This window comes from Cebus imitator, unplaced genomic scaffold, assembly GCF_001604975.1.
Source record: "Cebus imitator isolate Cc_AM_T3 unplaced genomic scaffold, Cebus_imitator-1.0 Scaffold83, whole genome shotgun sequence".
Lineage (NCBI taxonomy): Eukaryota > Metazoa > Chordata > Mammalia > Primates > Cebidae > Cebus > Cebus imitator.
In genome coordinates, this window is record NW_016107398.1 from 6056137 (window position 1) to 6078410 (window position 22274).

The 22274-nt window shown below is 48.5% G+C and overlaps 1 protein-coding gene across 3 annotated transcripts in view; it reads right to left on the minus strand.

The window, feature by feature from the left end:
• Positions 1–22274, minus strand: part of SPTB (spectrin beta, erythrocytic) — a 138563-nt gene that overhangs the window by 44947 nt on the left and 71342 nt on the right. For all 3 annotated transcript variants that reach the window (XM_017533992.2, XM_037740454.1, XM_017533990.2), the window contains 13 exons: positions 14955–15106; positions 13224–13397; positions 11843–11934; positions 11372–11452; positions 10905–11020; positions 10390–10502; positions 9390–9577; positions 7383–7500; positions 5913–6071; positions 4698–5000; positions 3846–3996; positions 2366–3236; positions 1015–1152 (listed from right to left, as the gene is read on the minus strand). In XM_017533992.2, coding sequence (XP_017389481.1) covers positions 1015–1152; positions 2366–3236; positions 3846–3996; positions 4698–5000; positions 5913–6071; positions 7383–7500; positions 9390–9577; positions 10390–10502; positions 10905–11020; positions 11372–11452; positions 11843–11934; positions 13224–13397; positions 14955–15106 — 2656 coding nt within the window. The remainder of the gene's footprint in view (positions 1–1014; positions 1153–2365; positions 3237–3845; positions 3997–4697; positions 5001–5912; positions 6072–7382; positions 7501–9389; positions 9578–10389; positions 10503–10904; positions 11021–11371; positions 11453–11842; positions 11935–13223; positions 13398–14954; positions 15107–22274) is intronic.

Here is a 22274-nt window from a genome sequence, read left to right on the forward strand (position 1 = left end):
GAAGGGCCGGGGTAATGGGGAGGTGGTGAACACGTGGCATTGCCTGTGCAGGGCCCAGGGTAAAAACAGGGAATGCAGGCGTTTGCTGTGTCCTCAAAGATCCTCCAGGAACTCGTGAACAATTACACCCCACACTGAAAGCACCCATCTCTAAAGGCTCCTCAGGGCCTGTTTTTTGTTCTGGCCACAAAGCTGGCTCAAGGCTCCCTGTTAATTCTCCTCTTCATTCAAGCCAGCCTCGTTATTGATACTGTATTTAGCACAGGCAAGAGCATTATTTTATGGACAGTACTTAAGAGCTCTCAGAAAGCAATTTTCTCTGCCCAAGAATGTCGGGGGAAATACAGCATGAGAAGTATATGGCCTGATTAAGTTTGGGCACACTAGGGATGTGCCCTCTGTCACACACACACACACACACACACACACACACACACCCTCCCCAGGTACAGCACTTGAGCCTTGGAGGACACATCTCTCTCCCTCCCTGATCGAGGTGGGCTGCTCACCACCTCGATCATTGCCCCTTGCTGCTACAGCTCCAGTACTACTAGGAAGGCTGAGAAAGACAGGAATGTTAGCCAGATGCAGTGGCTCATGCCTGTAATCCCAGCACTTTGGGAGGCCAAGGTGGGCAGATTGCTTGAGGCCAGGAATGAGACCAGCCTGGCCAACATGGTGAAACTCTCTTTACTAAAAATACAAAAATTAGCCTGGCACGGTAGTGCACACCTGTAATCCTAGCTACTTGGGAGGCTGAGGCATGAGAATAGCTTGAACCCTAGAGGTGGAAGTTGCAGTGAGCTGAGATTGCACTACTGCACTCCAGCCTGGGCAACAGAGGGAGATTCTAAAGTCTCAAAAAAACAAACAAAAACAAAAACAATGCCAGGAATGTTGAGGGTACAAAAGTGTTAGTGCATAGTAAGTGGCCTAAATTTTGGGCCTGGCTCCTAACAGTGTGTCAGGTGTCAACAGACAATGTCCCCCACCCCATGCCCTACTCACACCTACCTGGTGTTCAGATGGTCCTGGTACCGCTTAACTTCCCCACTGCGTGGGTGGCCACTCTCTACCAGGCTGTTGGCAGCGAGGTTCACACCATCAATCTGAGTCATCAAAGTTTTCATCTCCTGGTCCAGGATGTCGAATCTGATACGGGCAGAGGAAAATGAGGATAGGTGAGGCAGCAGCAGACACTTCCTTGCCAGTGGCACCCAGTCTCCAGAGCATGTAGCTCTTGCTTTCCCCTTCCGCTGTCTAAACCATTTGCCCAGGTGAGGCGGGAGGAAGTAGATAGATATGCTGGCCCTCTTTCCTGGTTCATGGGTCTGATTTCATGGGTTAGCATGGCCTGGAACAGGCCCAGAGAGAGCCAGTTACTTACTACACAGGCTTCTGGCTCAACAGAGACATATGAAGAGGAGGGAGGGCTGAAGAGAGGTTACTGTGTATGTGTGTGGGGGGTGTCCATTGTCACAGGGGCCACCTTCCAGGCCTCCACTCTTCTGGCTGTTGCCTTTGGACTCTTGAGTCCAGTGCTCTGACATCTTAACCCAAAAGATACCCTTTGCAGCCAGGTGCACCATTCCTGGGTAAGATAAGGAAAAGCTGCTGGGGTGGTGTTCAGGGGGAATTTGTGGTTCTGATGGCCGGTACTTCTAGGGTAAGAGCCCAGGACTCTCCAGCATCAGTGCAGCACCACCCTGGCACTGCTCCAGAGAGTGGTCTCTCCTCGACTCCCTGAATTCTGTGCTTCGGCTGCTGAGATGCTGTAGACTAGGGCATACTTCACCATCTCAGGTGCTGACGGAATCAGAACACCAGGGATGAGGGTGGCCTTGCAGATTGGGGGTTTGCAAACTATCTCTGTGGCCCCTCTGAGTCCTCTGGCTTAGGGACTGCCACAGAAAGCTATAGCTGGCAGGGTCCTGGCCTCTCAACCTTCTTCACCAGAGCAGCTCCATTTTTCCTCTGTGTGACATGAGGGTTCCATACACAATTGATTTGAGCAAAGACTGCTATAGCTGAAAAGTAACTGAATAACTGGACTAGATAAATTCCCTTTGAGGAACAGAAGGCCCCAGTGGGTGAAGCACCCCAGGCCACAGAGCCAGAATAGAACTCCTAGCTCCCAATGCCAGGACTTTGCAACAAAGGGTATCCCAGGGTCTCTTGAAAAGACCTTTGCTGATCCAGAGACTATCACCAAACTAGGTGGGAGACAGTGCCCAGGCCAGAGACTATTACTAAACTAGGTGGGAGATGGTGCCCAGGCCAGAGACTAGACTATTATCAAATAAGGTGGGAGACGGTGCCCAGGCCTGGGTACAGGGAGGTGAGGAAAAGATGAGTTCACTCTGACCTGTGCTGCACGACCTCCAGGTCCTCCAGGGTGTCTGGCATTTCCATCTGGGCCAGCCACTTCTCCTTCTCGCCCATCCACAGCTCACAGGCATCCGTCTCCCCAAACACTGTGTACAGGTCCAGGGCTTCCTGCAGCCTCTGTCGGCGCAGGTCCGCCTGGGCCACCACCTGCTGGTAGAGCTCCCGCAGAACCTGCAGCCGATTTGTCACATCTGGGGAATCTCGAAACTCTTCAGGGAAGCCCTGGGCCTGCTTCTCCAGGTGCTCCATCACCCCACGGCTCTCCTCCAGCTCCTCCAGGAAATCCTTGTGCTTTTTCCCCAGGGCCCGCGTGGCCCCTTCGTCCTGCCCCACATCTTCACCAGACAGCAGCCGGTGGGCGTCTTGCAGCCAAGCTTTCAGGTCATCCGCATCGCCCTGGAACTGGAAAAAGTTCTCAGCATCCTGGAGGTTCTTCTTGCGGAAGGCAGCCAGCTCCTTCAGCTGGTCCCACTGGGCCGACACCTCCTTGATGCGGGCCTCTATCTGTGGGTGCCCAAACTGCTTGCGCGCAACCATGCCACGAGCCTCCTGGAAGATGTGGTCCAGGTGGGCATCCAGCCCGCGGAGCTCATCCTCAAAGGCCTTGTGCTTGCGCTGCAAGATGAGCACGCTGGTCAGGTCTTTGCCATAGTCGAGGGAGGAATAGATCTGCTCCTTCTCCTTGATCCAACTCTCAGCCTCATCCATCTCCCAGAAGAACTTCCAGAGTCGCTTGGACTGTTCCAGCTGGGCCTTCCGCCCAGCTGCCATGTTGCTCAGCTCCCCGAAGCACTGCTCCAGGTGGCTGATGCGGTCGTGGATGACCTGGGGGTCACAAGGCTGGTATCCTGGAAGGAATGGGGGAAAGGAGGAAAAAGTGAGGGACAGGCTTCCTTTATGGGCACGCTTCAGATAAGCTGCCAGGTTAGAACCACACAACCTTGAAGCTGCCATCTCCCTGGGGCTTTGGGGTTTACGGCAGGGGGATTCCAGTTGCTCAGAGGGCAGATTCTTTATAATTATTTCCTACTGAACTTCAGGGTTAAGGAAGATAAAATAAAAAGTGGGGTTAGTTTTTAATAGAAATGTAAAACATAAAATTATGATTTTTAAAATAATTTTTTTAAAAAAAATTTCAAGGTGATTCTTGAAAGAGGCAGTGATGTCTCTTAGTTAAAACAAGAATCTGGAAACCTAGATTGTCTCAGCCAGAACTTGAACTAGCAAGGAGAACGAAGGACAGAGGCTGCCTGGTTGGTGGTTCCAGGTTATGGAAGCAGTTGCCTGCTCTCTAGGGAGTCTGGCTGTCCCTCGAGCTTCTTTCTTGGCCCATTACTTGATGAAAGAAGCAGAACTTTACAGGTGGTTCCAGGAGATTTATTCAACTTGGGGTGCTAGGCCAGAGGATGAGGCTCTGGCATCAGAAACCTCAACTGGGGAGACAGCCTTGGCCTCACCGTTCCCCTCAGTGAACTTCAGGGTGGCTGAGGTGATGGCCTTCACTTTCTCCCCTTGGATGGCGATGTCAGCTTCCATCAACTTGTGCTTCTGTAGCAGGTCTTCAACCTCCAACAGGTGCTTCCCAAACTCGGCAGACAAGAGGTGAGCCTGGGAAAGAGAACAGCATACAGGAAATGAGAAGTGAAGAGACTTACACACGAGGAGAAAAGACCCCTGCAAAGAGTGTGTGCCTGGGTGAGCTGAATGCAGCCAGAGAAGGGCTGCTGCTGGGGATGGAAGAAGCCACAGAGAGGGAGTGCCTACTAGGGGTGCCCATCAGCATCACCCATGGAACATCTTACAGACACTCAAGCCTCACACTCATCTACTGCATCAGTCTCAGGGTTGGGGCCTGGGCAAGTGTATTTTTACAAAGCTCCAGGGGCAGTCTGATGTGTGTCCTCAGCTGAAACCCACTGCGGCAGACAGAGGAGAGGTGGCCCCTAGGCTGGGAGGTCTGGATTCTAACCAGAGTCCAGTTGTAATTACTGAGAGCCTGATTCTCCAGGTTCCTGATTAATGTCCGTCTCCTCAAGGTCCTGCAGGCTGGCACCGGTACTGCCACAAACCCCAGATTTCTCGGTCACCAGGACACCATGGACCTGAGTTGGTATCACATGCTGGAGCAGAGTGGGCCAAGAGGCAGAGAGGCAGGTGCAGCTAGACACTCTGTTGCCTCAGTTTCTTCTTTTTGACTCAGAGATGTGACTGGCTGGGAGGTGTCTAAGAAAGCCTATGCTAACTGCAGGGCCACTGAGACCCCAGGCAAGTGCTGCAGGGCAGGGGGGAGGGCAGCCCCCAGGGTCCACCTTGATCTCGTCCATCCAGTTGATGCTGTGCAGCATGTCCTGGAAAAGTTTCTGTAGCACCAGGGTGGTCTCGAGCCTCTGGCGCCGGGACCTCAGCAGCTCCTGCAGGTAACTCCACAGGCGAAGGATGTTGTCCTTGCGGGCCGTGATGCGCTTCTGGTCATGGTAGTTCTCCTTCTCCAGCTCCTGCGCCAGGTCCTCCAGGGCCCTCACCCGCTCCTCGTAGGCAGCCGTGTCAGTCTCGATGGCCTCATGCTTCTTCTTGGCAGCCTCCACGGCAGCCAGGTCATAGCCGAAGTTATCCTGCCCCACAGGGAGAAAAACAGGCAGCTCAGTCAGACACCCTGGGGCTCATCCCCAAATGCAGGGAAAGGCCAGGTCCCTTCAGAACCAGCACTAGATGGGAAAGTGCATTCCCAAGAAGGAGCTGGTTCTGCCTTCCTTTTGCAACCTGTCTTATCAGACCCAAGTTCCAAAAATCAGTGTTTCACAAGAGGCTCCAAGAGAAGTTCATGATTTTACTCCTGTGCCACCCGCGTAGGAGATGCCTGTGTGTTGCCAATGGAGCCCCTTGGTAGTGTGCTGGCACTCTCCACCCTGCTTTGAGTGGACCTGTTGGATTCTAGGCAAGAAGGGGTTGCTTCTCACTCGGACACCACGTGCCAGCAAACAGATGGTTTATCCACATGCTATCTGGGGTGCTCATACACTCTCCAGTGCTCTCAGAATACTCGCTGCCCCCTTTCTGGACAGAATCTAATTTGATTCCAAGCTTTAAGTGGGAGGGAACAGATGCTCTGATGAAGAATCAGCCCTGGGGTCAATTCTTAGCTAGAATTATGTCATAGCACCAGGGGCCAGAGTCCAAAAGGCACGCCTGACATAGACAAGGGGCAGTCTGTGATTTCACCACACCCCTAGAGAACCACAATTTAACATCAACTGAAACCCCAGCTGTAGTTGATGCTACAAGCCCGCAGAAGACAACTTCAGGGGCCAGTTCTAGACTCCAAGGCTCTTTCCTAAAAATGAGATTTCATAAATCCTGGAGAGCTCCTCCCCAGATGCAAATCTTGATCTACCGGATCATGGGAAGCTGGGCTGCAAGGCACGAGGAGAGGCTGTGAGAAGCCAGCTGGGACTCCAGCCTAGCCAGGAGCTGGGGGCTCTGAAGAAGGGTCCCTCTCCTGTCACCCCAAGTGTGTCCCTCATTACCTGGGCCACGAGACGCTGGTTTTCATTGAGCCACGTCTCTCTCATTGCGGCCTTCCGGTCAAAGCGCCGGGCCAGTTGCTCTAGCTTCTCCTGCCGAATGAGCTCATTTCTCAGGGCCAGCTCCCGCCGATACTCTGCTTCCTCCAGGCTTTCCCAGGCCTGCACAAAGGGTGGAATGAGAATTCTTGGGGCACATGAGAAACACCTCAGTTTGGGGGCTCCACCCCTTTCACTCAACAGCAAGTGATTTCTGGAATTGAGGTAGAGCCTGATGCCCTTGGGTGATGGAGTGACAGATTAAAGATCTATAAAAGCCTTTTGACTTTCATCTCTGGACCCATCAAAGATTCAGAGAGCACTGCTCATGCATCTCATTTCCCTCCTGTCCTAAATCTGCCTCAGACACTTGGCCTAAAATAATGTTTTTCACCTCGCTGATGCTCAGTAAGTTCTTAATGACTAATGGTTACCTCCTTTCAATATGAACTGCCAGGTGGTGTTACGCCTTCAAGCCTCTGAAATGTCATAGGCATTTCCCTTTGGTTATAAGTAGTTAATATGCCATCTTCAAAAACAAACTCAAGGTTCTACAAAGGATAGTCTTCAAAACTGGCTCAAGAAAAAAAAATGAACTCAGAGGGTAGGTGTGTAGAGGCTCACATGTGTAATCTCAGCACTTAGGGAGGCCAAGGTGGGAGAACTGTTTGAGCCCAGTTCAAAATCAGCCTAGGAAACATCGCCAGGCTCTGTCTCTATAAAAAATGTAAAAATTGCTGGTATGGTGGCTCACACCTTTAATCCCCGCACTTTGGGAAGCTGAGGTAGGCAGGTCACAAGGTCAAGAGTTCAAGACCAGCCTGGCCAACATGGTAAAACTCCATTTCTACTAAAAATACAAGAAAAATTAGCCAGGCATGGTGGTTGCATGCCTGTAATTTCAGCTACTCAGGAGGCTGAGGCAGGAGATGGTCTGAACTCGGGAGAAAGAGGTTGAGGTGAGCCGAGGTCACGCCACTGCACTCTAGCCTGGGCAACAGAGTGAGGCTCCGTCTCAAAAACAAAAGAAAAAAATATATAAAAATTAGCCAGGTGTGGTGGTGCACACCTGTAGTCCCAGCTACTGAGGCTGAGGTAGGAGGATCACTTGAGCCTAGGAGGACGAGGCTGAAGTGAGCTGTGATTGTGCTACTGTACTGCCACATGGGTGACAGAGTGAGACCCTTTCTCAAAAAAAAAAAAAAAAAGACTCAGAGACTCAAGACATCTGAACAGGGGGATTGAAGGAGGGTGGGGGAGTAGAGTCCGACTTCCCAGAATCGGATTCAGATAACTCTCCCAACTAGTCAACATGTGGATTAATAACACCAAAGAAAGTGGCTTGGTTTAATCTGGACCAATGACCCTTCACTATGTCCTTATCAGGAATTCAGTCAATCCACTGTCAATGCATAATGGAAAATGCTACTGTACCCTGTTGATGTCAGACACTAGTTTCCCATCATGGGGTGTGTACACTTTCTGATTGTTGGCTCTCATCCGGGACTGGATGGTAAAAAGCAGAACTTCCAGATTCCCCTTCTCCTGAAACCTGTCAAGAAAACAGAGGTAGGAAGATTGGTGTTATGATCTCATGGCCAAAATTTTTTGGCTGAAGTCAGCATGGAACTGTGGCATCTTGAAGCTCAGATAGCAAAGCATATTTCCCCTAAAAACAGAAAAACTAAAGAGAATCTACATGTCTGCTTACCTGTTAAAACATCTATCCTTCTCACCAACTGAGATCTAATAGGGATTTGGGTCTTTACAACATAAACCAGAGAAAACACAATGGCCACCACAGCATTGATCATTTGCTTCCATATGGGAAGCTGGGGTATTCTGGTAATTCCTGTAAATATCAAGTTTTACTGATCAATACAAAAAAACACCCTTCTCCGTTCTGCAAGTGATGAGGGCTTCTGACTACCTCTCTGGTCAGTTTCTTATGGAGTGAATCAATAAAACCCCAGAAGCAGCATTTTCCATGGGAGAGCACACTGCATTTAAAACAGCTTTCACCCTGCTCCTAATAAGCCAGATCTCCTGACAAGTCCTACAGGCCAGATGCTTCCCAGAAGGCAGGAAAGGCTGGGCTCTGAGAGGATTGCAGGTGTAGGAGACAAGAATTGACAGCAGTATAGGTGTCTAGCATGTGGGGTACAGGCTCCAGGTATCAGGTACTTCCGCATTTCTGCGTGTACCCAAGTGTCCACCCATTTCTGCATTCTTGATCTGGGAGTCAAGGATCAGCTATATACAAGGTCCCCACCCTGAGCCCAGCCTAATGGATCTCAGTGTTCACGGGCACTTAAGAGAACTGTGGCTACGAAGCATTGTCTACACAGCCAAGAGATAATACCCCTGTGTGCAGTGACTGGTAGACTCATAGGGGATGCTAACTGGACTGGATTTAGGGCTTCAGAAGTGGAATAGTGTCAGACCAGAAACCAGATACTTGTTTATAGTACATCCTAGACTCAGCATTTCACCGTTCCCCGTTGGAGAGTCATGAATGGAGAGTGCGAGAGATGGGTGGGAGGAGCAGAGGAGAAGGTCCCACCAATGAGGTATAAGCCTGTTTCAGAGGAGCTGGACACGCTAACGGCAGATGAGCTGGAATGTCCTGTGTGTATGTGTGTGCATGTGCACATGTATGGTTGTGCGTATGTGCATTTGCACATATGGTTGTGGGTGCATATATGTGTGCACACACATGCATGTATAGTTATGTGTATGAGTGCATGGTTGTATATGTATGGTTGTTTGTACATGCATGTATAGTTGTATGTGTTTGCACATGTATGTATATGGTTGAATGTGCATGCATGTGCATGGGTGCGCAGTTGTGTGTATGCATGGTCGTGTGTATGCAGGTATGCATGTGTGTGCATGGTTGTATGCACATGTGTGTAAGCATATGTACACAGGCTCTTGCACACACTAGGGTGGGGTAGAGATCCTGAGAAGCAGGCTAAGTGCGTTGTTGCTGAGCCGTGACAAATGGGAGAGAAAAAGAAGGATGAACTTGATGATCCATAAGGACCCATGCAGAGAGCTCAGGGGCTGAGAGCTCAGAGGTCATCATCAGAAAACAAGCCCACAGCTCAGTGGCAGACCAGAGAGGAGCCTTCCAGCCTGGGTTCTTCAAAGAGTCTCAGAAGCCTATGATTTCCCTCCTGCTCCTCTTCAGGGATCTGGGAGAAGCCACTGTCTTTGGCTGTGAGTCAAGGTTTCTCATCAGTGCTGGTTTCCTCTAAGCTGATGGCTTGGGAGGAGAATGGTGAAGAGGGGCACGAAGCAGGTGACACATGCACAACTCTCTAATCTTGAGGGTGTGCTGCGTGGATACACTTCATAAGGCCCAGAGCCTGGCTCTACTTTTTGGTGGTCAGTTTCCCAGCCACTAAGGACCACCCTCCTATGTGCCAGGGCCCTTACTTGGGTGGCTTCTCCACGGTCCGATAGGTGCTGAAGGCCTGCAGCTGCTGCTGGACACCCGTCAGCGAGTTGGCAAACTTGCGGCTGTTCAGAACAGTGATGGTCTGCTCGATCCAGGTGAGCAGGTCCGAGGCTAGCCCGCTGTACTTTTCAATCATCTTCTCAGTCTCGATGGCATGGTCAATAACCTAAGGAATCACCTTCTTACTCATTCTCATCAGAAGGGCAATGCCACCACTGAGGATACCAATGAGGACCACAATCAAGGTGCCCTGAAATGGGGCTCCCTCCTCCTAAGCCCTGGAGTGCTCTAGGCTGGGTTTGTTCCCTGAGCCCAAGGCTGTTGGTAGGACAGAAGGAGTGGACTGGAAGTGGCGAAGCCCTCCTCTTGCCAATCAGCAGGGAGCTGGCCTGTTAGGGATCGGGAGCAGCTCCCCTCCCCAGTGCTTGAGAAGACTGGTAAGCTTGCTGTGCCAGGATGCCAGCCACTAGGGGGCCAGGGTTTTGTTTATTTTTAAATGTTCATGAGGAGTCAGGCATTGTCTTTACTAATCAGGAGGCACACAGAGATAAATGGGAAATGGTACCTATCCCCTAGGAGCTAAGGATCTAGCAGAGGAAAGGAATCTGGCATGAGGGTCTGTACCGATGGGTGACTTTCTGGTATACTGTGGGTGCTTAAGAGGCCTACAGTCACAATAAACAAACCACATAAAAGCCTGGACCATTCCTGTGGGGATGTCCATGAGACGTGGGCCTCAGGTGGACCAGGTGGACACCAGGCACGGAGCGGCTGGCTGCAGTACCTTTCAGGACAGACTGTCAGCCTGCTTTGGAATTTAGCCCAGGAGCCATAGGTGCTGCAAAGATCAGCTTTAGAGGAAGTTAGGGGGTGGGTGAGCCGTGCTCTTCACCCTTTCTTAGGTTGGAAAGGGGGCCACTCGGTCTGCATCTGGCAAACAGGGGAAGGGTGACACTCTGGTTCCAAAACAGCTCGTACCTTGCCAACACGCTTGCCCTCCACTGCCAGCACCTTCATCTTGGAGAAGTAGTGGTAAAATGCCACCACATAGGTGATGATGGACTTCTCATCAGGGTTTTCCGTAAAGACATCTGTTAGGGGAAAGGGTGTACTATCAGCACCAAACTAGAAGCCAGAAAAGTCAGGCTCAGAGAGATTGTCCCCCATTCCTCCAGCATGAAGTTCAACTACAGGCACCAAGTGACAACCAACAGAGCAAGAATGGAAGCGGGTGATGAAACCCATTTAGGGCCACAAATTACAAAAGAAGAAAAGAATAAGGAACCAAAGTCCACCTCCAGACAGGCCAGGCATGGGAACCAACATGGAGCAGAGAAGCAGGCCCAGAGCGAAGCCTGGCCCAGGCACTGCCCCTCACTGTGCCCACAGCTTGCCCAGCACCAGGGCCAGCCTCCAGCACTAGAGGAGCTCTAGCATAGCGAGTGTGCCCCTCGACGCTGCAGCAAAGGCTGTCAAGGGTGGGTGTGGCTCACCTTCGGGGTCGAGGAGTGGGATAATGCCCAGCTGGCGCTCGGCCACGTCGAATGCGTGCTCCAGGTTGTGCCGGGCATTGGAGTCCTTCAGCTTATCAAAGTCGATCAGGTCAGGCCTGGGGATGAAGCTGGACTGTGAAAAGGGAGTAGCCACAGCATCCCCGCCAGCAGGGCAGCCCTAGCATGCAGCAGATGCTGTGCAGAGGCAGGGAGGCGGTCAGGCAGGAGGAGTGAAACAGGAGACAGGAGCAGAGGAGAGGGGGCAGGTGTGAACCTCAGCACATGAGGAAGTGGGCGGCAGCCACGCTGGGATTTAAGGAAAGTGGGGATGCTATAGAGTACTGAAGGGGAGAGGACAAGGAAGAGTAGAGGTCACATTTTTGTGACTCCATGTTAAGTGCAATGTGTCCAAATATTCCCAGGGAGCCTGTCTCAGTCAGTCCCCACTGCTGTCCCCGCTGTCTTACCGGTGCTTGTGTATCAGGGCATTAAAGGCCAAGCCATCCTTCCAGCTGGAGGTAAAGTTGGTGACATTGACATGAGGGTAGCTGCATCCAAGAGAAACAGTAAGAGCTAAGAATTAGAGTTTTTTGTAGTCCCAAGTAAGTGTATAAACGAAGGCCAATATGCCAGGAGAGAAATGGAACTGTCCCTTCTTGAGCCAGGTCAGCAAAAGGGGCCAGCAGCTAAGCCACACATAGAGGCTTCCCCATCACACGTGAACACCACACGGACCCCCCAGTCTGCCTGCAGGCAACTTTGGAAAAGAATCCTATATTCCAGGCCTCAAAGAATCAGGTCTGGACAGACTTTGCATCAATTACAGGGAAGCAGTTGTAGTTCTGGGTGATGATGTCTAGTGTCCCTCTGGGGATGGCAGTCCTGGTAGAAGCAAGGGGCTGGGGGAGATATGCTAATGGCTGGTTCCCAGGGCATACCCTGCTGTCTTCATCTGACACCACAACAGCAACGCATCCTTGGCTGAGCGTGTTTCACGACCTTCCTGAGTTTGGACAACAATGTCCTGAATCTGAGGGCGGCAGAACAAGAGAGATTTGAAGAGGATTTGTGTCTAGATCTGTGCCTTCCTTCTGTCCCTGGGAGGCTCTCTCCCTCGTCCCTCTGCTGTAGCTGCCAGCCCTGCAGCAACACCACACTCTGAGGCCCTGTGCCCCAGTAGCCTGTTTCCCTGTCTCGGTCCGCAAAAACGGTACAGGGACAAGACAGCTGTAAATGGATAACTCTAACAGAATGCAGAGAATCAGTGACGCCCTGATTCCTCCTCTGGAGGTGCAATGCCCCTTGAGGCTGTGGAACAACATGAACGCTGGTGAATACTGTACTTTCTTTCTTTCTTTTTTTGAGAGAGTCTCACACTGTTACCCTGGCTAGAGGGCAATGGCACAATCTTGACTTACTGCAACCTCTGCCTCCCAGGTTCAAGTGATTCTCCTGCCTCCTGAGTACCTGGGATTACAGGCACCTGCCACCACACCCAGCTAATTTTTTTTTTTTTTTTGTATTTTTAGTAGAGATGGGGTTTCACTATGTTGGTCGGGCTGGTCTTGAACTCCTGACCTCGTGATCCCTCTTCCTCGGCCTCCCAAAGAGCTGGGATTACAGGCGTGAACCACCACACCCAGCCGAGTACTGTACTTTCACTGGCAGCTCCTCTTGCTTTTCCATTCTCCCCAGCTCTGCTGCTATTGTCATTTAATGTTCTGCACCCATGGAGTGAGATCAGACATCCAGGACCATTTGGTTGAGGTCTTTAGTCTGCGAGTTGTATGCTGTCTTCTTTCTCCTGCCCTGACCTCCTTGGGTGAGATTCTTTCTATCCCCAAATCAGCAGATGCAAGGCCCTGTTTTCTCCCGCTTCCCTTTTCTCGATTTCCTTACAAATAATCTGGACTTTGAATTTCAGGGTGAGAAGAGAAAAGTTTCTGACTGGAAAATATACACACAGATCTATACAATTTTTGCAATTTCTGAATCGAATTTTTTCAAAAACCAGGAAGTTGCGTGTCTAGGGGGAAGAGGCTACAAAGCTAATCTTCCAGCCAGATATCAACCCAGCCACCAATTAATTTCTATCTTCTCCCTGAAAAGACCATAATACTGAGAAGCTCCCTGAGCTTCAATGATTTAGGCTGATGCAGAGACGGTTACTCCTTCCTATAAGCACTGTCCCATAGGACAGATTTCCAACCTCGCAGAATGTGCACTAACACCCATATTCTTTCACAATTTTATAAGATTCCCAGGCCCTGGGCAGCCTTGAGAGGCTCCCTTGACTTCCTCTGCTCTCCGGGAACCCACCTGGAAGCGGAGGATGATGGTCCAGATGAGGCCCAGGACCAGGCGGTGGTTACCGTCTACAATGTCATGGGAGCCCATGTTCTCCAGGTGCACACGCTGCTCCTTGAGGAACTGGAGGGCCTTGTCCACGTTCTCCAGGCAGTGGATGCGCATCTTCCCCTTGGTGGGCTTTGGCTGGGGGACAAAAGCCCCCGTGGACATGGAGGGACTGCACAGTCATCCCAGAGGTTGTAGCCTGGACCAGCTCCTGCCATAAGCACCCACCCTCCACCCTCTTGGCCAAACTCCGAGTCCCATGGTCATCCCTTGACACTATTCAATGCTTTCCTTTCAGCAAAGCTCAGGTTCCCTCCAACAAGCACCCAGAGATAGGCAACCAGGCTGCATTGGTGCTCTTCCGGGGCTGAACAAAGCCTTCTGAGTGGCTGATAGATAGCATTCACATATGATAACATAACATAAGGTTAACTGATCATTTACTATGTGCAAGGCACAATTCTAAGAACTGTTTACTGCCAGTCAGTGATAAGAGTGACTTTTAGCTTGGTGATTGATAATGGGTTCATCCCTGCCAATCAACCTCCTCCTCTCCCCTGATAATAAATGCATCATCTGATGGGTTCCTCATGACAACTCTCTCTAGTGGAATTACTTTTTTTTCTTTTTTTTTTTGAGATGGAGTCTTGCTCTGTTGCCCAGAATGGAGTGCAGTGACTCGATCTTGGCTCACTGAAACCTATGCCTCCCGGGTTCAAGTGAGGCTCACTGAAACCTCCTGCCTCAGCCTCCCAAGTAGTTGGGATTACAGGTGCACGCCACCATGCCCAGCTGATTTTTGTATTTTAGTAGAGATGGGGTTTCACCATGTTGCCCAGACTGGTCTCGAACTCCTGAGCTCCAGCAATCTGCCCGCCTCGGCTTCCCAAAGTGCTGGGATTATAGACATGAGCCACTGTGCCTGGCCCTCTAGTGGAATTTCAATGCAGGATAAGGTACCCAATGAAGTTATTCTGCGCTTCTCAGAGATTTAATGAAAAGGCTTGAATGAAATGTTGCCTTTTCAACTCCAGGCTGAAGTTCTGCCTCTTATCCTGCATTGAAATTCCACTAGAATTTCATTCAAACTCTGAGGATCTCAGAATAAACTTCATCAGGTACAGGTATCATTGCCCTCATTTTACACATGGGGGGAAGGGAGGAAAAGAGTGTCCTGCCTGACAGGCCCAAGGTCACAAAGCTTCCTCTTTGCCGAGCAAAATATAAACATTCATCTACTTCTCCTTTGGGGCCAATAGTATTGCCGGTGGGTTACAACTGAGATGGCCTCTAATAAATTTCCACTTGCAAGGCTGGTAAAACACACAGCAAAATGGATTCCACACTTTCCTCTTGGTTCCAAGAGGGATGCATCTTAGCCTAATTTGGAGACTGAGGGCCAGGCCATTGCAGGCCATCTACAGAGCCCAGAGCCCAGTGTGAACATCAGGAGCTCTGCATGGCTTCTGGGAGAAGTATGAAGGGGCAAGAGTGGTCAGAGGAGGCAAGATGCTCTGGGAAGAATTCAGAGAACCCAGTCAGCCACATGGATGCTTCCCATTGTAACTATCAGAGCCTCCCAAAGGAGCAGAGAGAAAACTGTGAAGACCATAAGAACTCAAGATGACCCAAACCATGCCTTCACTGAAGAGGGGCTGATGGCAGCAGCCCTGGGGCCCCTGGGAGGGGCTTTACCAGCATCTCTCCAGAGAGCACCTCCAGCAGCTTGATGAGCATGCGCCCATCCCGCAGGTCCTTGTAGAGGTCGGTGATGCGGCAGGACACTCGAGCCAGGTGCGAGTTCACCCATTTTGTGAAGGTCTTTTTCTGAACGACTTCCCGCTCATCTAGGTGGAGAGAATAGCCTTGGTGAGGTGCCTGAGGTTGGCAGGGTCAATGTGACGTGGGGCCAAGGGGTTTTACCTTAAGCCCAGGGTCCCCCCAAGCTTGGCAGAGGAGGTTGATACATTCATTCCACTCCCCTCCTGGGAGCATTTGCCATCAAGGCATAGCAATACCAGTCCACATGCCATCAGAACAGAGGCAATGAAGAGATCACGCCCACTGCCACCACATTCTAGGCACCATGTCAGGACATCCCTAATTCAGCATCTGTTTCCCTGCATCACTCAGACTACCCTGTACTGCTGTGCCACTGAATTCAGGTTTCAATGCCAGGATTACCCATCCACCCATCAAATATTTCCTCTGCCTAGAATGCTCTCTCTCAGCCCCTCCACTCCGCCCCACCTCCTTCATCTAACACACATTCATCCTTTAAGAGCCTGTGTAAATGGTGCTTGGGGTGGATCTCCCCTCAAGTGCCCTGGTCCCTGCATTTACATTTCCTTCTCTCTCTGGATGCTTCTTGAGCCCAGGGAAGTCTGTCTTGGTCACCTCTCTGTTCTCAGGGCCTGGAGCCTGGCACACCATCAGTACCCTACTGTATTGTGGCTGTCTGTACAAACATTGATTCTGTTCTTATTATGTGGCAGTGCTGTGCTAGGCCTGAGGACACACAGAGGTAAAACAAATTTCCTTCCCTCAAGGAGTTCCTGGTACGTTGGGGGAAAATGATGAGCCAGGGAACAGGATATGCGGAATGTATGATTTGTGTGGGGGTAAGGATAATGAAGCCTTGGGCTAGAGGCTATCCATTACTTGATGCTATCTTTCTCATCCCTGGGAAGGTGACATGACACCCCCACCCTAAATCAGCATCAGCCCAAGCCAAGCCCCAGCCCATTCTGTACCAGTTCAGGTGGGGTGCTTCTTAGCACCCCTGTACAAATAAAGCTGGTGGGTTGTCCAAGTTAGGCACCAGCATTACCTGGGGAAGCTCAGACAAGATGCAGGAGAGAGGACAGAAGACTGGGATGGCAGAAAAAAAAAAGGATAGGGGAGGAGAGAAGGAGAAAAACAGAAAAGTAGCAGAAAAGAAAAACAAATAAGACAGAAATGAAGGTGAGAAGAGAGGAGTGAGCCCTCTCTGGATTGATGAACAGTTGGTGGCAATCGGCCTCTGGGTGCTTAGGTTTGAAGATTCAGGGCAGGTGCTGACTTGGCAGTGAGGCTGCGCCCGGGGAGCTGTGGAGGACCCCTGGGAGGGTATGTGGCGGGCGGCGGATCACAGCCAGGACGGACCTGGAGGGGCCCAGCCAGGAGCGATGTCCACAAGCACCCTAACTATGTGCTCAACTGAGCCCCAACTGTAAAAGGGCTGGCTTTTCAAATTATTAAATATCTGATTCAACAACAACAAAAAGAGGAGCTCAGCCAGTTCTGCCTCAAGGGTATTATCCTGGCAGTTCCGAGGCTTGCCGCATCAGATGCCTTCCTGCTTCATGGCTATTTTGGTGTTAGGAACTCAGACCCTTGATTCATCTGTGCACTCACTGAGCAAATGTTTACCATTCAACCTTCAGGTGCCAGGCCCTGGGTGGAGCTGGGGAGCTCAAGGACAAGACCTATGGTCCCTATCCTTGAGGCAGACAGACTCTATTATAAATATGGTGAGGGGCTGAGTTGCACATGAAGAATTAGATGACAGCCATCTAAATAAGACTTCCAAGAAGAGGAAAAAGTGCTACTACTGGCTGCATGAATCCTAAACTCACATAAAATTTAAATGGCGTTCATTTATTCTGGGCCTCTGCACAAAGTTTCAGAGAGAAAACTCCCCTTACCCTTTTGTCAGCAGCAAATTAAACTGCTTTCCTGATTTCAAGCGCTGCTTCAACAAGATGTAACTACAGGGGGTTTCAGGCCATACTGGACAGAAAGCAATTGCATTCATTCTGGGGCATATATAGATTCAACAGAGCCACCCACAGTCCCACAGTTCTTTCCCTAGAAACCAGATCTGTTCGTTAAGTAGCTAACTCTTGAAGTCAGATGTGGAGCGTCTGACTAAGGGGGTGAAAGTGTTAGACCCTTTAGAGGTAGGTGCCCCCAAAGTGAAAGTATTCCTTCCTCCTTTTCCTATCTTTAAGAGTGCAAAAATTTCATTACATGGGTGCTGAGACCTATTTATTTGTGCTTGGCAAAGGGTAAGGGAGTGCTTCTAGGTGGGAACATGGATTAATTCTAGGCCACTGGGCTGGTGCATTTATTGGTGCAGAAGCATCATAAAGCACCCTTAGACCTCCCCAGTTTTCATCACATGAATGATACCCCCTGCACCCTCAAACCTGGGAGCCACAGGTTTTGAGTACAAGTAGATGGCCCCCACCTGCCTTTTATTTGAAGGCTGGAGTGAAATCACCCAGAATCCCCAGAACCCCGAAACACTTTGCAGTGTTGAGTCACGGGAAAGATTCCGAGAGGCTAATGATGATCGGAAGGAGAGAAGAGGCCCCACGGTGGGAGTAATTTCCACGAGCTGGCTGGCTCCAGCAGCCTGGCATTGGCATGCTCAGCACATTCACTCCCGCACAACCCAGACGCTCATCCCGCGCCTTCCAAGTGCAGGAGAGGCATGTGGCCTGGAGCCAGCTGGGCTGGGAACCCTGGTAGTGCAGACAGGAGGAGAGGTGGCTGTGCACTGGGCCTGCTGTTCCCAGGGGACCCAGGCCATCCTGCTGGGACCCACCATGGGAAAGAGGCCTCAGCACAGCCCTGCCAGGAGCCAGACCTTATTTCCAGAGCCCTAACCCTGCCAGTGCAGGAAAGGGGGTGAATCCACCAGCATGAACCCGCTCACAGCCTCTGCTGCCATCAAGCCTCTCTGTTCCTTTTTCTTTCCCTTGCCTTCCCAGACTGTGGCCATCCTCATTCCCTGTTATGTGTTAGGGCTTCACCAGAAAACTCATCTTCCTACCTGATCAGCTCTAAGCCAGAAATATTGTCTGAGTATCAGGACTGGCTGACCTAAAACCCTTGAAAGGTTTAGTTTGAGGTCAAACCACCCATGACTTTAAAACCCTCAAATATATTTATCCAGTAATAAGTGAGTAAATACATGGAATGGGCTGGCACAGAGAAACTTGCTGTCATGTGAATTCTCATTGTTATTGTCACTACTACTGCTATTACTATGTGCAAGGCCCTGTCCTAGGTGCTGCAGGGGCACAGGCAGCTCACTCTCCCCAAGGCCTTAAGATCTAGTCGAGGAAACAAAACTCAAACCCATCAACAATTAACTTTTGCAAGCACACAAGAAATAAACGGCAGTTCACTTTCATAACAAAAGCCATCACAAAGTAATACTGAATTCCGTATCAGATACATGACACATATGGTCAATGCTCGAGGGTTCTAAGAAGACAGAGGTCATTTCTGGGCCAGTGCGGGGGACCTGGTGAAGAAAGCCACTCTGGATCGTCAGAAGGGGAGGGGAACCAGGGAGACAGAATGTATCCAAGCAGACAGGCATAAAAGGCCAAAGCTAGGCCAGGCACGGTGGCTCACACCTGTAATCCCAGCACTTTAGGAGGCCAAGGCAGTTGGATCACCTGAGGTCAAGAGTTCGAGACCAGCCTGGCTAACATGGTGAAACCCTGTCTCTACTAAAAATACAAAAATTAGCAGGGCAGGATGGTGGGCTTCTGCAATCCCAGCTCCTCGGGGGGCTGAGGCAGGAGAATCGCTTGAACCTGGGAGGCAGAGGTTGCAGTGAGCCAAGATCGCACCACTGCACTCTAGTCTGGGCAAAAATAGTGAAACTTCATCTCAAAAAAAAAAAAGGCCAAAGCTTATTCAGGGGCTAGAGAATAGCTACATGTTAGAGAAAAACAGGTTTTTGTTTTTTCTATTTATTTTATTTATTTTTTTTGAGACAGTCTTGCTTTGTCACCCAGGCTAGAGTGAAGTGGCAAGATATTGGCTCACTGCAACCTCTGCCTCCCGGGTTCAAACGATTCTCCTGCCTCAGCCTCCCAAGTAGTTGGGACTACAGGTGTGCACCACCATACCCAGCTAATTTTCTGTATTTTTAGTAGCGATGAGGTTTTACCATATTGGCCAGGATGCTCTCAAACTCTTGACCTCGTGATCTGCCCATCTCGGCCTCCCAAAGTGCTGGGATTATAGGAGAAAGCAGGTTTTAAACAGGATGTGGAAAGCTTTGAATGAGAGGCTAAGAAGTTTAGATTTAATCCCAGAGGCAAAAGGAGGCACTGAACGTGTGGCAGAGTCATCTCCTGAAATATGAATTTGTGAGGCCCACAATGTAAATAAAGACACAAAATGTTTCAGATTACATCTCAAAGGAAGTATGCAAAATCCATACAAAGAAAACCAGAAAACCTTAAAAGGTTCCTAAGGCACTCACAAGAAAATCTGGACACATGGAAAGGCATGCTGAGTGACGTTGAATAAAAAACTCAATATCATCAAGGTATCGATTTACCCTAAATTAATAGATATTTAAGAGTGTCTTAAATATATTTAAATTATACAATTTAAATTTGCGGGAAAAAAGACAAATGATTAAAAACTTCACTGAAAAAATAAGGAACCAAAAATAGGAATATTCTAAAAAATAAGAGTAATAAAGGGCAACTAACCTTCCCAGATGTTTTGTCTATTGAAGAAACATGTAAACTTACAGTAAAACTGTGTTGTACTCGCATATGAAAAGATGGATATACCAATGGGACAGAAATAGTCCCAGTACAAGCAGACATTTAATGGCTGATAGAGGTGACATCTCTAATAGGGAGGGGAACGATGAATTACTCAATAAGGAGTATAGGCAAAACTGAATGGCCAACCAGGAAAAGATAATTAAATTCATACCTCATACTCCAGGATGAATTTCATGTGGGTCAAAAATTGAAATGTAAAAAATGAAACTATAGAAACACCAAAATCAGGCTGGGCATGGTGGCTCTTGCCTGTAATTCCAGCACTTTGGGAGGCTGAAGTGGGTGGATCACTTTAGGTCAGAAGTTTGAGACCAGCCTGGCCAATATGATGAAACCCCATCTATACTAAAAATACAAAAATTAGCTGGGTGTGGTGGCGCACGCCTGTAATCCCAGCTACTCGGGAGACTGAGGCACAAGAATCGCTTTAACTCGGGAGTTGGAGGTTGCAGTGAGCTGAGATCACGCCATTGTGCTCTAGCTTGGGAGACAGGGTAAGACCCTGTCTCGAAAAACAACAACAACAAAAAATCAATCACGGTAAATGCTTTCTACAATGTTAGTATAGAGAAGGGCTTTCAAAATACGACACAAAATCCAAAAGTCATAAAATAAAAAATTGAAAGCAACTATATTAATGTTTGGACCAGGCATTGTGGCTGACACCTGTAATTCCAGAGCTTTGGGAGTCCAAGGTAGGAAGATCACTTGAGGCCAGGAGTTTGAGACTAGCCTGGGCAATGTAACAAGGTTGCATCTCTACAAAAAATTTTAAAAATCAGAGGTGTGTTGTGACATGCACCTGTAATCCTAGCTATTCAGGAGGCTGAGGCAGAAGGATCACTATAGCTCAGTTTGAGGCTGCAGTGAGATATGAGTGTGGCACCCCATTCCAACCTGAGTGAAAGATTGAGACCCATCTCAAAAAAAAATTTTGTAATGGATAAAACACCATAAGCAAAGTCAAACAAATGAGGAAAAGAATTTGTAACATACATCACAAAGGGCCAATTTAGTTAATATACGAAGAGCACCTACCTATGTATATATCTTTGTACATATATGTACAAAGATATATGTATTTTACATACGTAAAATATATAAAAGATATACTTAATATACAAAAAGCACTTACATATAGGTGCTCTTTGTACATATATGTGCAAAGATATGTGTATTGTACATCCATGTACAAAATACATTTTGTATTTTTTTACATAGGCAAAAGACCAATAATGTGAACAAAGAGTTAACAGAAATTGTAACCATCTCTTAAATGTATAAGAAATTGTATAAGTTAGTCATAATAGAATCCAAATTAAAAGCCCGTGTGTGTGTGTGTGCATGCGCACACACACACACACACACGCAAACACACAATCTGATAATGATCCTTAATTGATTTGAACAAACTAATCATAAAGGAATTCTTGAGACAGCTTGGAAAATCTGAATATCAAGTGTGTATTAGATTACATTTTTAGGGAATTACTGCTAATTTCATTACATGCAATAACGGCATCATAGTTAGGTGGAAAATGTTCGTGTTTTTAAGAGATACGCACTAAAATAATTGGGGGAAAATATCATGACGATCTTTAATTTACTTTAACAATACTTCAACCCCCAAAATAGATAAGCAAAAATAACAAAATATCAACAATTGTTAAATTTAGGTGATAATGTAATGACCCTATTACACTTTTATCCCAACTTTTTAATAAGTTTTAATTTTCCGTAATAAAAGCCAAAAAGTAAAATGAAAGAATGCCAACACACTATGTTTCACTGATCAGATGGGCAAAGATCAAGAAGTTTGATAAAATACCTGTGTTGGCAAGGATGTGGGGAAAAAAGCATTCATATGTTGCTGGAGAGGGTATAATTGCCTCAACCTCTGTGAAAAGCAATTTGGCAAGACCCCTCAAGAATTACAAATGCACATGCTTTTGGACTCGGTAATTCCACTTCTTAGAATTTATTCTACAGATCTATTCATACACTTGTTAAAAAAAAATACATAGAAATCTGAAATTCTCAAGATCAAGATGATGGCAGAAAAAGAAACAAAAAAAGAAATTTGAAATTTATTGCATTTTAAAATTTTAAAATATTTTGATAAATTTTTTAAATTAAAAAGAATAGAGGCAAGGTCTCACTAGGCTGGTCTTGAACTCCTGGCCTCAAGCGATTCTCCAGCGTTGGCCTCTCAAAGTGCTGGCATTATGGGCCTGGGCCACTGTGCCTAGGCTCACTGAAATAGCAAAAGATTGGAAACAACCTAAATATCCACCAACAGGGGACTGGTTAAATTAAAAGTACATGTCCATACAATGAAATACTATGTAACTGTAAAAAATGTGGAGGCTGTTTATATACTAATATAAAACAATCATCAAGATATATTGGGTGAGAAGCATAGTAAAAA